This window comes from Nestor notabilis, unplaced genomic scaffold (assembly GCF_000696875.1).
Source record: "Nestor notabilis isolate BGI_N333 unplaced genomic scaffold, ASM69687v1 scaffold4476, whole genome shotgun sequence".
NCBI classification, from domain to species: domain Eukaryota; kingdom Metazoa; phylum Chordata; class Aves; order Psittaciformes; family Psittacidae; genus Nestor; species Nestor notabilis.
In genome coordinates this window covers 29,684-43,754 of record NW_009934103.1, presented here as the reverse complement: position 1 = coordinate 43,754, position 14,071 = coordinate 29,684, and the positions used below count along the sequence as shown (strand labels likewise).

The 14,071-nt window shown below is 42.1% G+C and overlaps 1 protein-coding gene across 1 annotated transcript in view; it reads right to left on the bottom strand.

The window, feature by feature from the left end:
- The window catches only part of ATF6 (activating transcription factor 6), a 74,114-nt gene that overhangs the window by 31,905 nt on the left and 28,138 nt on the right, over positions 1-14,071 (bottom strand). The window contains exon 12 of the mRNA XM_010017154.1: positions 13,976-14,071. This exon is cut by the window's right edge and continues 40 nt beyond it. Coding sequence (XP_010015456.1) covers positions 13,976-14,071 — 96 coding nt within the window. The remainder of the gene's footprint in view (positions 1-13,975) is intronic.

Sequence of the window (14,071 nt, the reverse complement as noted above, 5' to 3'; positions counted from 1 at the left end):
ACTGATAAAGGCTAAACACAGGAGTACAAACTGCTGTAAAAACGTCACACTCCTTGTCCATCTCTTGACTACGCATGTGAGTAACTGCCTGCCTGTCATGACAATTGAATTAGGAAGATCACAGGCACCACATTAGATAAAAGAGAGTGAAAGGTCAGCCTCAGGAAGGCAGAAATGTAGAAAGATGCTTGATTGCACGCTACTCAAAAGACAGATCAGGCTATAGCTTTCAAGCTGGGCCTGTCTCTCGTCCTGGAGAGCAGTATGTTTTCTTCTATGAGTATTTGCCAACTCTGAACCACATTTAAAACATAATGGCTGGAGCAAATAGAAGCCTTTCATCTCCCCACTTAGGCGGAGATTAATTTTTTCCAGCTTCACAAGTCTGATGAGTTATCTAAGCTTCCTTTAATATCTACAGAAGGAGAGAGGCACCTCCAGAAGGAAATTTGTCCCATGCAATGGTAGGTGTGTTGAGATAGGTGGGAAAAATGGAGAGGAGCTTTTCTGCCTCATTAAGCGGAGAAGGAGGCTTCTGTGGTGCTTGAGAAATTGTGGTGCCTGGTAGCCCATAAAGCAGCAACAGCAGCCTGTGAAACAATTTAAGAAAAAAACCGAGATGCAAAAAGTTAAGGAAGAAAACCAGAAGTATTAGAGGAACAGAGAAAATCAAGCAAACCTAAGCCAAATTTAGAGAGTGTGGACAGGGCACTGAGGAAAGTTTTGTGACCTTCTGTTCAGAACTGGTGAGACTATAGTTGGAATACAATGTAAAGTTTGGGATCCCCTTCTCCCAAGCAAAGATGGATGTGAGGAAACTGAAGCGGGGATAGGAGAGGCTATCAAGATCAGGTTAGGGCCTGAGGCATGTGGTCTGTGAAGAGAGATGAACAGGGTTGGGCTGGTTCAGTTTGCTGAAAAGGAGACAAGCTGGCCAATCTAGGAGCAACCTACAACTACCTGAAGGGAGCTGCAGAGACAACGGAGATGAACTCCATAGTGCTGGATGACACCAAGGTGCCACATCTGCATGCGGTGGTTTGGGACATTCATATTCTTCCGCTGCAAGGCAGTGCAGCCCTGCAATGGGTCACCACAGAGGTGAGGCATCTCTCTATCCTAGGAAGGTCCCAAGGCTTGGCTAGACCAAGCCGCAGCCAATCTATCTAGTGCTGACTCACTCTGAACAAGAGACCTGCAGAGGCCACATCAACAAACACTCCTAAGATTTTGTGATCATTCACAGTTTGAGCACAATTATTAGCAAGTGAAAAACATAATAGCAGTACTGCACAAGACTCTTAGTGGATTTTACAAAATCTTTTTCATAGAATCATAGAATAGTTAGGGTTGGAAAGGACCTTAAGATCATCTAGTTCCAACCCCCCTGACATGAGCAGGGACACCACACACTAAACTATGTCGCCCAAGGCTCTGTCCAGCCTGGCCTTGAACACCTCCAGGGTTGGAGCATTTACAACTTCCTTGGGCAACCCATTCCAGTGCCTCACCACCCTCACTGTGAAGAACTTCTTCCTTATATCTAACCTAAACTTCCCCTGCTTAAGTTTAAACCCATTACCCCTTGTCCCACCACTAGAGTCCCTAATGAAGAGTCCCTCCCCAGCATCCTTGTAGGCCCCCTTCAGGTACTGGAAGGCTGCTATGAGGTCTCCACGCAGCCTTCTCTTTTCCAGGCTGAACAGCCCCAACTTTCTCAGCCTGTCTTCATATGGGAGGTGCTCCAGGCCTCTTATCATCCTTATGGCCCTCCTCTGGACTTGCTCCAACAGCTCCATGTCCTTTTTACGTTGAGGACACCAGAACTGGACACAATACTCCAAGTGAGGTCTCACAAAAGCAGAGTAGAGGGGCAGGATCACCTCCTTTGACCTGCTGGTCATGCTTCTTTTGATACAGCCCAGGATACAGCTGGCCTTCTGGGCTGCAAGCGTACACTGCCTGCTCATGTCGAGTTTCTCATCAATCACCACCCCCAAGTCCTTCTCCACAGGGCTGCTTTGAATCTCTTCTCTGCCCAGCCTGTAGCTGTGCCTGCGGTTGTGCCGACTCAGGTGTAGGACCTTACACTTGTCTTGGTTGGTCTTCATGAGGCTGGCATCGGCCCACCTCACAAGTGTGTCCAGGTCCCTCTGGATGGCATCCCTTCCCTCCAGCGTATCAACTGAGCCACGCAGCTTGGTGTCGTCAGCAAACTTGCTGATGGCGCACTCAATTCCAGTGTCCATGTCACCCACAAAGATATTAAACAAGACAGGTCCCAACACCGATCCCTGAGGGACACCCCTCGTTACTGGTCTCCACATGGACATTGAACCGTTGACCACAACTCTTTGTCTGTGGCCATCCAGCCAGTTCTTTATCCACTGAGTGGTCCATCCATCAAATTGGTGTCTCTCCAATTTAGAGACAAGGAGGTCATGTGGAACAGTGTCGAATGCCTTGCACATGATTAATGCATTATGATGATTTAGAAACTCTGGTGTACAGGGAGATGATGCCAGTGATATCAAACAAATAAATGGGTGCAGTTCTCTGGCTTTATATATGCACATCTCACTTGACACGTGCTGCTAACTTAAACATCTAGAAATACAATAAATGCTTTTGCCTTCAAGTATTCCAACTATGTACATTTTGTTTGTGAAAGAAAATTCAAGCTAATTTCAACATTTTCTGCCAATATCCTGCAAAGTATGATGCAACCATATCAGAGAACCACAGAAGCTGTGTTTTCATAAATGTGGGTTTAGAAAATGAAATGCCTCAGTGACAACATTTCACCAAGCCACTGCAGTTTCCAGGTTTTCTAACTGTTTCAAAATACAGGGGACTTCAATGTCAAAGAAAGGGTCTCTGGAATTCTAATCACAGAATAAAGATGTGAAGAATGTTTCATGAAGGTTTTTATACAAGTAAGTACAACAGTGTACTCTTAGACACTGAGGCTACAAATACTACAGCAAAAAACCTGATTTCACTATATGGATAGCATCAATTGCATAAGCATTTTTTTAATCATCTGAACTATACTTCCATATGAACCCTCCCCTCTTTTTCTTACTACTGCAGTGCTTTTAATTCTGTGCAAGAAGATTAAATATCTTGGACTCACTACAACTTCTGCAAAATATGAGAAGTACAGAGCACTCTGATGGCCCTAACTCCTAATGCTCTCCTCCAACACAGCTGGAGGGCCACTCAGTTTGTCATTAACCAATTTGATATCTGTATTCTCTATTCTCTCTATTACCCCAAATCACCAATGAAAATATCTAAACAGGCCCTCAACGCAAGGATATTCAGAAGAGCAAGAGCCTGAGACTACTTCATCCTGGTGAATGCACTCCTTTTCATTTCCATTGCCTCTTGCCCTCTGAACACTTCCTGGCTCTGCAGAAGCTACCCCTGACCTGCACAAAGCAACATGAACTCCAGGCAGTCCCCAAGCTGCAGATCATTTTCCTCTCCCCCTCTGATCAGACAGAAATCTGCTCCTAAGCATACCAAAAGTGCACACAGCCCTGCAACAACTGAACATGCCTTTACTGGGAGGGAAACACACCCAAGGAGCATGGCAGCACTTTGTTTGATAGGTCAAATTAAATACTGTAATTTCATACAAGCCAAAGCAGCTGCGTCAAGGCTTTGTCAGGATGTTTTCAAAACAGAAAAAGTTCTGCAAGCAGATATAGGTGATTTGTAACAGAATCGGATAAAAGGTGCCATAATTGAGATACAGGTTTCTGGGTCTATTTTCCGTCTTTTAATCCAGACCAGTCTTGTTCTTCAGCATCTATTTCCTATGAGAATTAAGTTTCTGGAAATGACTTCTAGAAGCAAACAGGTAAATTCTTAAATTAATTATCAAGATTTGGAGAGACTACACAATCCAATACAAATTGATCCACGTGAAGAGGTCACAATCTGCAGGAAGATAATGGACAGTGATGGTTATAACTGCCAGGAAAGCAAAGGAGGGATAGGAGTGCTCTACGGAATTAAAAGGTAATTATTCAGGAACATACAGGACACCAGGCTGTTCCCCCTGACAAGGTCTGCAGCCATACTCTCCTATTTACTGACACACATGTGCAAGATAATGAGACTGAAGTGCATACACACGTTTTACATGCATTTTTTATATCCTTTTGACAAGTCACATGCTGTGGGTAAAATTCTCATCCTGGACTGCCATACAAAGCTGATACTAATCAACTCTACACTGAAACGGAAATATCCTGTCATGACATTGCAACAGTTTACCCAGCTGGCTTAATGCTCCTTTTTTAGCATTTCTACTCTCACCTCTGTGTTTAGCCTGAACCTAAAGAGTTCCTTTCTGCTTGTGTAGTTCTTTACAATTTCTCTTTTTTCCTAGAGCCACAGTTAAGCGCTTTTGTCAAGCTTTTACACCAAGAAAACTGCTGCATCTGTTCTTTTTCTCCAAATGTTTATGCCCCATTTTATTTTTGCACACATTTCTCCATATGGGCACTTCGGAAACTGAGCTTGAGAATTTCGGAAACTTCTTGCACCTTGGTTGCCTGCCGGAAAGTTACAGCTTACAGCTGGTAAGCAAATTCCAAACAGATGGTTTAGCAAAAGCAAAGAGAAACCCACAGTGTCCTTCCCTGATGTCAAGGAGATATCCTTCTGGAGATGCTGGCTCCAGTCTACCTAAGACAACACAATGGTTCCTTTTCAACCTTGTTTTCCAGTAGTCACCTGCCCAGTGACTACCTACTGAGCTCCTGAGCCTGATGAAAAACTCCAGGTCCAAGCACTCAGGACTGTTCTTAGAAAGGAGGAGAGCTGCACGCTCGTTTCCTGGAAAGGAGATTAAACAAGAGCCTCTCAGATGCTAACAAGCGACTCAACCCAGGAACCCCTACACTGGCCAAAGCTTCAGAGAAGGAACCACCAGTGAAGAACAGCTTGGCAATGTCCACTTCTAGAGTCTCGGGGAGAGGATTGTTTAATACACAGGATCCTGACTGGACTAAGATCAAGAGAATAAGGCCTGCGTACCTTACTTGCACAGAGCGAGCGCTCAATCTGAGCACAGCTTAGACTGTTTTCCTCATATTAGATAACAACATCTCTTCGAGATAGCTGACACTTCAAAATTCATTTTGGATAGTCACAACACCAAGGAACAATAATAATCACTTATGCAATGTAAATGCTTAGTGGAGCTTTGCTAATCAACCTCCAAGGGCAGCAGCCCATGGAATTTAACAGATAGGCCATTTCTACCTTGTACTCTCATGGTACACCATGCTGTTGAATTGTTCATGTGCCTCTCCCACATAGCTTTGCCTTCTCTTGATCAGAAGTATTTACTACTGCCAGCATGATTCATAGGCACATTTTAATGTTTGTGATCAAAACACAAAGAGGATTTCCTGAACTGTGGTTTCCAGAATGAGAGATCTCTCAGTTTAGCCCAAGATAGTCCAAATTCTTAATCACTGACCCAAAGCTGAACAGTTTCCATCAACTATGCTGGCAAAACTCCAGTTTATCCAAATACATGGCGAGGAGCAAGCTATACCAGGCATGAAACAAAATTATCTCATTCTTAGACCCATCTCTGCTTTAACTATCAGAAACAAAACTCCACCCTACTGGGAGCTGGTATGGAAGTATATTGTAAAAGAATTAAGCTGTGAGAAGCTGCTATGGACACAGGTAGAACACACCTACGTAGGTCTAAAAGAACATTTAACCATGGAGCATACACTTCTGCAACGGACCCATCCCGATACTGTGATAAAACACAGTGAAGTAAAAAAAGACTGCATTCTGGGGAAAAGGCCCTACTGCTTTCTAGAATTCATAGAGAGCAGATTTAGGTGCCAGACAGTCTCCCAGCATTTCTTAGCCCTTCATAAGGAGCAAGTGAATTTCTGCAGCTCCTACTCCATTAGGCATCCCAGCAGATAGGCCACAAGCAACCACGAGACTCAGACATAGAAAACAAGTTTTATGTTCTACTCTCAGTTTTAAAGCCAGTTACAAGTTTCAAAGTCCAAAGTTCAACAGATGAAAATGTACAGTTAATTTAACGACACTTCTTGTCCTAGGAGTGTAAGTGATTTAGAAATAAAACCTGGAACCCACAAGTGTTCTGTTTGGTCCAGTGGGAGGTGACGATGATCGGCACATACTCATAATAGCACCTGGGCTCTTACTTCATAAAACAAGCTTTGTGTGCTGTCCAGCTGAAAATCTGGCAAAAGAACTAATTCAAACTAGAAGCAAATAACTTTCTCTGACCAGAATTAACTCTAAAAGTATGCCTAGGATTTTAAATAATGTTCTCAAATGTAATATTATCATAATTAACATTCGCTAAAAGGTACAATTTCTATTGTGGACACTAACACTACGTAATGAAACCAGGAACACCTCAATTCTGCAAATTTTACTTTTCTAAAGATTCTGTCTAGGGCTGTCAGAAATAAAAAATGGAAAACTGAGAACAAACAGAAAAAAATCAGTAGTCTGAAGCTGTGAAAGTGTGAAGTCCAACTAAGAAAATAAGCGTGGGTATCTCAAAGTGCTCTTTGCATATACTTAATTCAAGGCAAATAAATTATCATAAAGGTCATTTTTTCATTCAGAAGCTCATTCCCACCAAACAAAGTCAATGTGTAGTGGCTACTGCAGCTCCAGAGTTGAAGGTGTCATTTCTGTCTTTATACAGTTAGGGCTTAGTCAGCATCGATTCCATAATTAAATACTCCTACAGATCATAAGGCAAGAGCCCATCATTCCCTTCTGGGAACTGTTCAGAATAATTTAAGCCAAATTTTCTTCAATGAATATCATGCTATCACTAAAGGAAAATACATTATTACAGTATTATTAATGCATTATTAAGCTTGTGTTATTCTGCTTCAGAGCTGCATTTCCACTGCCTGCTCTAATTGAATGCACATTACTTGTTTGCGGATAAACTTGTTTTCCTGGTCACTTTGATGTCAGCAACTGTTCTCTATTCTTAATAAGTGAGATACTGCTGTCACTTCCTTGCTGAGACAATTCCCGTTTTATAATCACATCTTTCTCCCACACTTCTCAATTATACTTCTCTAGCCTATGCCCACACCAATTTCATAAGCAGTGGTTCTTTTACAAAGGCTTTCCAAAACCAACAATCTTCTTGTATTTCTTGCCCACAACTCTTTGTCTGTCAAGCATGCAGCATATTTTAAATACATGTATACTATTACTGGTCACGTCTGTCTGCAACCAGTTTGGGTTTTGGAGACATTTTTTGCAGTATGTTTTATTTTCACTATAATTATCTACAGTGTATGTTGTCCTTCCAAATACTAGTTTAAAAATAACAAAGTATTAGTTAGGCCTGGGACATATAAGGCTCAGAGAAGTCTAGTGATGGCATTAATATGATTCATGAAGTTCCGGTAACCATGTAGAAGAGAAACGAATCAAGACTACACACACAAACCCCAAGAGTGTCTTCTGCTCCATGCCAGACATATTTAAACAACTTTTATGTCTGCTTATACATCTGTCCTCAGCACCACACTCATTCTCCATTTTATCTGGAGGACAGTGGGGTTTAAAGGGATCCAAAGAGATAAAATCAGATTGACTAAGACTTTGCTTCCAAAATGTCTTGGAGAGCTAGGAATAGACAAGACACTTCCAAAGGAAACAAAACCTCACTTAATGTAACAGGCATTACCTCCCTTCTCAGAAACATGTTCTGCATTCTTGTTCAGGTCCCTCCTAATCACTGTTTGCATCTGGCTGAGTCAAACAGCTGCTGCCTGGGAGACACTACATTGCAAGTGGTACTTGCTGGCTGCTCCTTGCTGGCTTCCACTCACTGCACATCCAAAGCATCTCATTGCCTGGCTCCTTCTCTTCCTTCTTCACTCAGCCTGCTTGCTCGCTAGACCAGATGCATAGCCCTTTGTTATTTCACTCTTGGAAGTATGCTCTTACAGGGGAACACAACCTCTAGGCATTGAAGAGTAACAACAGTGAGAAATAATGAAGCAACCAGAGGCTTTGCTGGAAAATACTACAAGGCGTTGATAGAAATGCTTCTGAAGAATTGACAGGATTTAGCTGAAAACCTACAAAAACTTCTTAGGAGCTTCCTGCTACTTAAACTTGGAGTTCTGTTATTCTGGTACACATGTATTTGCATAATCCCAGGATTGAGGTAAAGCCATTTGTGCTCCATAGACCAACATTATTTTTCAGACTTAATCTTAGATTACTATATTTCTCTTTGGAGGTTTTTAGACTAAGCTCTAAGATGCTACCAAAAGCAACATCTTACCCAGCTGGGTATCCAGAAGGCCATAGAGAAACCTTCTCCACACCACCTCCCAGTCCCTTTGATAGTCTCTTTCCCTACTCCTAACCTACCAGGAATATTCCACACCTGGAAGGACAACAGTTCAAGAAAGACCAGAAAGCAAGTTTGCTTCACTGTTTTCATATGGACAGCAAGGATTTGGGAGGAGAAAGTGCTCTCTTACACAAAGAGAATCCACAGCTTAACCAGAAAAGAGGGAATTTGTAACAAAGAATGTAGCAGGCCAGACCTCATATTCACTAGTGACACTTTGATGGAGAGGAGGTTTTCATAATGTATTTTCAAATTTGAAAGTCAAATACAGTCATAATTAGACAGAGGCTGGATTGCAGAGCTTCAAGGCATGCTGAAGCACAATCACACACACTGTTTGCTTTCTCAAATATTCCCAGGGAAGCAAGGGTTGGCCTCTCAGAGAAGACAGTCTAAAGGGTGACCTCTGCTCTGAAAAGGACAATTTTATCACAGATACTATGCCCTGAGCCTCAGTTCTTTCCACAGATAATATTCTCAGCATTTGTATACAATATAGGACAAGATCTTAAAATCCTGAGATAAAGTAATTCTTTCCTCTGAATGGCTAAGGTCAGGCTCCCCAGGAGAAAGAGGAGTTTGTAAGATCTTTCAAAAAACTGCATGTTAACTTGCAGCAGTTGCAAACCCACAGGACTCAAGCATATCAGATAGCTAACATGTCTTTCAGGTTAGCAGGACTATGTGAGTCTAATCAGTGCATTTTATCTGAATGAAAGACTAAATTATACATCCCAGTCCACAGAAATCCACAAAGTCAACAGCAGAAAACTTCATGTTCAGTGAAAATCACCCATTGTCAAGTGCAACAGAAGAGGAGAAAAGTATGTGTTAGAACCGCATTTCTGACTATGAAACATCATCTGAAGCTGACTTCTTATAAAGCAGTTTTGCCTGCAGTATGTAGACAGCATCAAGAGTGCAGTGAATGCGAACCTGTCTCACCCATACTCTCTGAATAAATTCAAACTATTGCCATTGCTGTGTGGGCAGCAGAGCAAACTACTGCTACACAAGCACGTTAAAGGCAGGCATTATAATCTTTTGCTGTCTGAAAGTAATATGTCATCCCAAATACAATTAACACAGCAAAAGCTTATTACCAACAAAAGCAAAATGCAACCTAGATATTTTTATTCCTAGCACATTGAGAATTCACACAAAGAAAGAACAAAAGTTCTGATTTAAATTTGGCTTAACCACTTCAGTGAAAATTTGTTTGCAGAACTTGAGAAATCCTTAAATGCTCACTGCAGATGTTGGCTTGTAGGACCAGAAATTCTCATCCATAGTAGTATGTTTCCCTGAAGCTCTATGGTTCATGGCACTGAAGCAGAAATTCACAAAGTGAAATTCTGGTCCTAATTAAGTTGGTAAATGCTTCCCATTGATTTCCACCAGGCCAGCATCATTCTTGCTCTAACAAATAATAACCAGAATCACTTTTTAATATCTATTTTTTTTTCAATGCAATATACTGTAACATATCATATACGTGCTGCATTAAATGAAATTGGCAAACTTGGCTATCGAGGAGCACTGTGCTTTGAAATCAATAAAGAAAGTAGTGAGAGGAAATGCTAGTAGCTTTCTAAATTTCCCAAGAGAATCAAACTTTAAACCACGCTTTCCTTAAGAACAGTAATTACATTCTTACCCTAAAAAAGTCACTGTCCTTAATAAGCCTGCAGAGATGTCATTACAGGGTCACTGACAGAATCTTCCAGGATGGGGAAAATCTACTGTCTAATCACTGCAAGTTGTGGGGACTCTGATCCTAACCACACAAGTGGGACAATCTGGAGCAGCATTTTCAGGCCAAAGTAAATTGGAAAGGATTTGTTTTTTCCAATTATTTATTTCATTACCTCCTATTCAAGTAATTCTAGAAACAATATCAAGGTCTGAATACTCCATGGCAAAACAGATGTGAGCTCTGAGAGAACTGTTTGGGTGCCAGGCTTACAGAACTGCAGGGGCAGCCAGGTGTCGATCTCTCTGCTGACAGAGCGCACTGTATCAACTAACTTGAATTTTGTAGCCATGCTCCACTGGGGTTTTGGAATAGATCAAGCAGACTTGGTATCACAGATGTTAAAAGGGCAGCAACCAAAGATGCTGGCAGTGTAACAGACTCAATTCTGCCTCTTAGACCTGGGAGAAATGGAAAGAAGGTTCAGCGCCAACTGCAGCCTCCAACGTGCCTCAGCAGAGTTAAAACTGCCGTACTCTTTTCACAGAAGCACCGAATCCTGTTCTTGCTGCCCACTGCACAGACCTCTCAGCTCTGAATGTGCTCCCAAAGCCAACCCAAATCAGCACAATTTAGAAGCCTATTGCAAAGACATAGCTTCTGAATGCTGGAGCATTTGGGGACAGCAGAGAGCCCAGCTGTGAACATATACAATGGGGAATGTGTATGTTTTTTTACATTGTTAGGTGTCAGTTTCTGCAATGCTGTAAGACCACTGAAAAGAATGGCTTCCTAAAAGTTATGCAGCAAGAAAAATAAAATTAACAAGTTAATATCTCAAGAAATAAATGGTAATGAGCCCTGCCTACAAGGGATGCTGGCTGCTGAGGTCTGGCAGAGCTGGGAGACAGCACTGCTTCAGTTCAGGAATTCTTTCTTTACTCACTGTCAGTTACATATTTCTTCTTGTTTAAAAATGGCATTACAGATTCCCCTGGCGATAGCAGAAAATTAGTTTCTCTGAAGTCCCAGAGTGAAAGCTCTGCTTCTCATATGGACTCAGCTGATCCAAATACTACTTTATTTTCCTCTCTTCTTCTTAAAAAAGAAAACAAAATCAAACTCCAACTGTACATTCGCAGACATGGAAGCCTTCCAAGGCAACAAGAGAAAGTAAAATTGATGAGATCATGAAAAATTCAGTCTTACAGGTAGTTACAGGTACCAAGCATCACCAGAGAGAGGATGAGACAATGCATGGGAGCTTTGCTCCCTTACCTTGCACCCTCTGAAGCCCTGGCAGAGTTCTACTATATGAGAAGCACGGGCAGCCCTAGCAAATGCCATCTTCTAGGAAGTCGAAGGAACTCAGGGCTCAGCTCCTGTGATTCAAGTGAGAACATGCAGAAAACACACAAAAAATGTGTCATATTTCATTACACGCATACAGGAGAGATGCTGGGTTATGTGACACTGCACAGAGCAGAAAGCATGTGGAATGTGGATCCCAGAGACAACAGGTGGAAGTGATCTCTGGGGATCCTCAGTCCCACCTCCCACTTGGAGCAGGACCATCACCAATACCAGATCCATCCATCCCCTGGAACTCAGCTGGATGAGTCCTGTTCTTTCGTATATGACTTTTAACATCTTATTAAGTGCTTGGGAGTGTCTGCAGGGCAAACAGCCAGAAAGGAGAACAAAATGAGAAGAACATATCCAGGCCTTGCCTTCCAGCCTGAACAAGCGGACAAGCGAGCAAGCAACAAGCAAGCAATTTCTGTCCTGAAACACTGAGGAAGAAATCAGCCCCTCTCTCAGCTCCTAATCATCAGTGAAAAGGGAACTGCGGTGCAAAGAATACGAAGTCAGCAGTCCTCAGGGGAAGGTGAAAGGGCACTTCCCAGGCTGAGGCCCTGGTGATGGCACCCCCTGGGCTGCGCAGGAGTCCTTTTTTCTGCACTCACAAAAGAACCCAAGCAAGTAATTTAAAAATGCCTCAGGGCAGAGCTTGTCATTAGATTAGTTTTACCCTGCTGAAATGAGGTAATGCATAAAACTGCCTTCGATTTGAGGATGTTTCATTCATAAACAGAAATAGCAGCAGCTTTGCTACCAAATAAACTTTATACATGATTTTAAAAGTCCCCACACCTCTCCTTGTAATAGAGCAGACCCAAGCAATAGAGATTCTGTGGCACAGGACACTGTTTCCAGGGACAGCTCTGCAAGTCAAAACGAGAGCTGGCAACTTCCAGATCATTAATCTTAGTGTAAACAGAACTCATGTACCCGTGCATGCATTCAGGTGGACTACAGCAACAGCTGCAAGTGAAAAACTAGACAAACACTATTCTGCTTTTTGTTCCGAGTTTCCAGAAAAAACTCTTATATCAATTCTCCACTCCCTTCTACTCATCCTCAGGATATGTGGAGCCCGGTGCTGGCCATGTTTGTGTTGCTAGCTGAAAGAACAGCAGAACATGCCAAGCATTTAATAACAAAATTCCAGCCTTGTGACACAACCGAGTAATCCCAAGACTGGAAACTAGCCTCATATTTCTACTCAGCATAAAACCCTAATCCTAACAAGAGCACTGCTATTTTTATTTTGCCTGAACCTTTTCTAAAGACATGTATCTCACAGATTAAGACTAGGCTGAACTGGGTTGTGTTACCTATATACATATGACATCTACAGATTACTAGAACTATGGCAACCCAGAAACTGCTAGAACTAGTTTTGCTTATCTGTGTGCTCTTACACAGAATTGGTTGTAGCTGTATGAGCTGCTGTAATGGCAACTACTGGTTCTCCACCACCGTGGGACCCCTCTCAGGACATTCCTGTGATGAGGAAACAAATGGAACTACAGGGTCCTATGAAAACCATAACTGATCATGAGCACACATATAACAATTACAATCTAGTATTACAAACACAAAATTGCAAGGCAGGAGTCTTAGCAAGTCAAGACTCCAGTTTCAGGCCAGGACAAAGATGCATTATATATATGTCTAAGGACTCATTAAAACCTCTGAAAAAGGGAGAGAATAAACTGTCTCAAAAACCAGTTGGTGTTTCAACCACTGCTTGCCTCGATCATTTCCATCACCAGATTCCAAGAAGCTTCTCACTACTGCAGCTGTCCTGGCTTCAACATCACTCAGGCTTGCAGTACATGAAGTACCATCAAATACCTGGAATTCAATTTTAAAACAGCTTTTATGGTCACTAACTGAACTGCAGATGTGAGGATGTGCCTGTGTGCGTAGCACAAGCCTATGCTGCATCCCAGCACAGATAGCAGAATTGCTCATCTGTCTTGATTTACAAGTCACAAAGCAGCAGAAAAATTGTGCCACTGCACGCAGTCCTGTACAGCTGCAATATGTGACACACAGAACTGCAAATGCAAGTGTTTTAGGGGAAGACAGAAATACTATTATGTTAAGCTAGCAGAAATAATACGCACACAGGCTACATTTACTCCTATACCCAGAAGCACATAAGATTTATACACCTATTAAATAAATATCCAGTTAACTGTACCAATTTTTTGACTGCTAATGTGTAATTGTTTAACTGGAGGGTTCATGCAATTTTGCACTGTCTTGCCATGGCACTACAATGTTTTCTGCAAAGCTCTATTTCCATTCCTAACTGCGATGGACATATTTTGCAAGGCCATGATCTGGCCATATTACTGTAAAAGATATACAGAAGCATCACTTATGAAGAACCAAATTTAGCTTCAACCTTGACTAGGTCATCTTTTGTATTAGAAGGAAATACACTCAGTGTGAGAAACAGTCTTACGGATACACACAAAAGGCCAGTGTTGAACAACTACTACACTTACTCTGCGAAATGACACCACGTAGAATGTATCTTCCCTTCTGTGAATAGCTTCAAAAAAATCTTGATAGCTCCTTGGAGAGGCATAATACACTTGCAG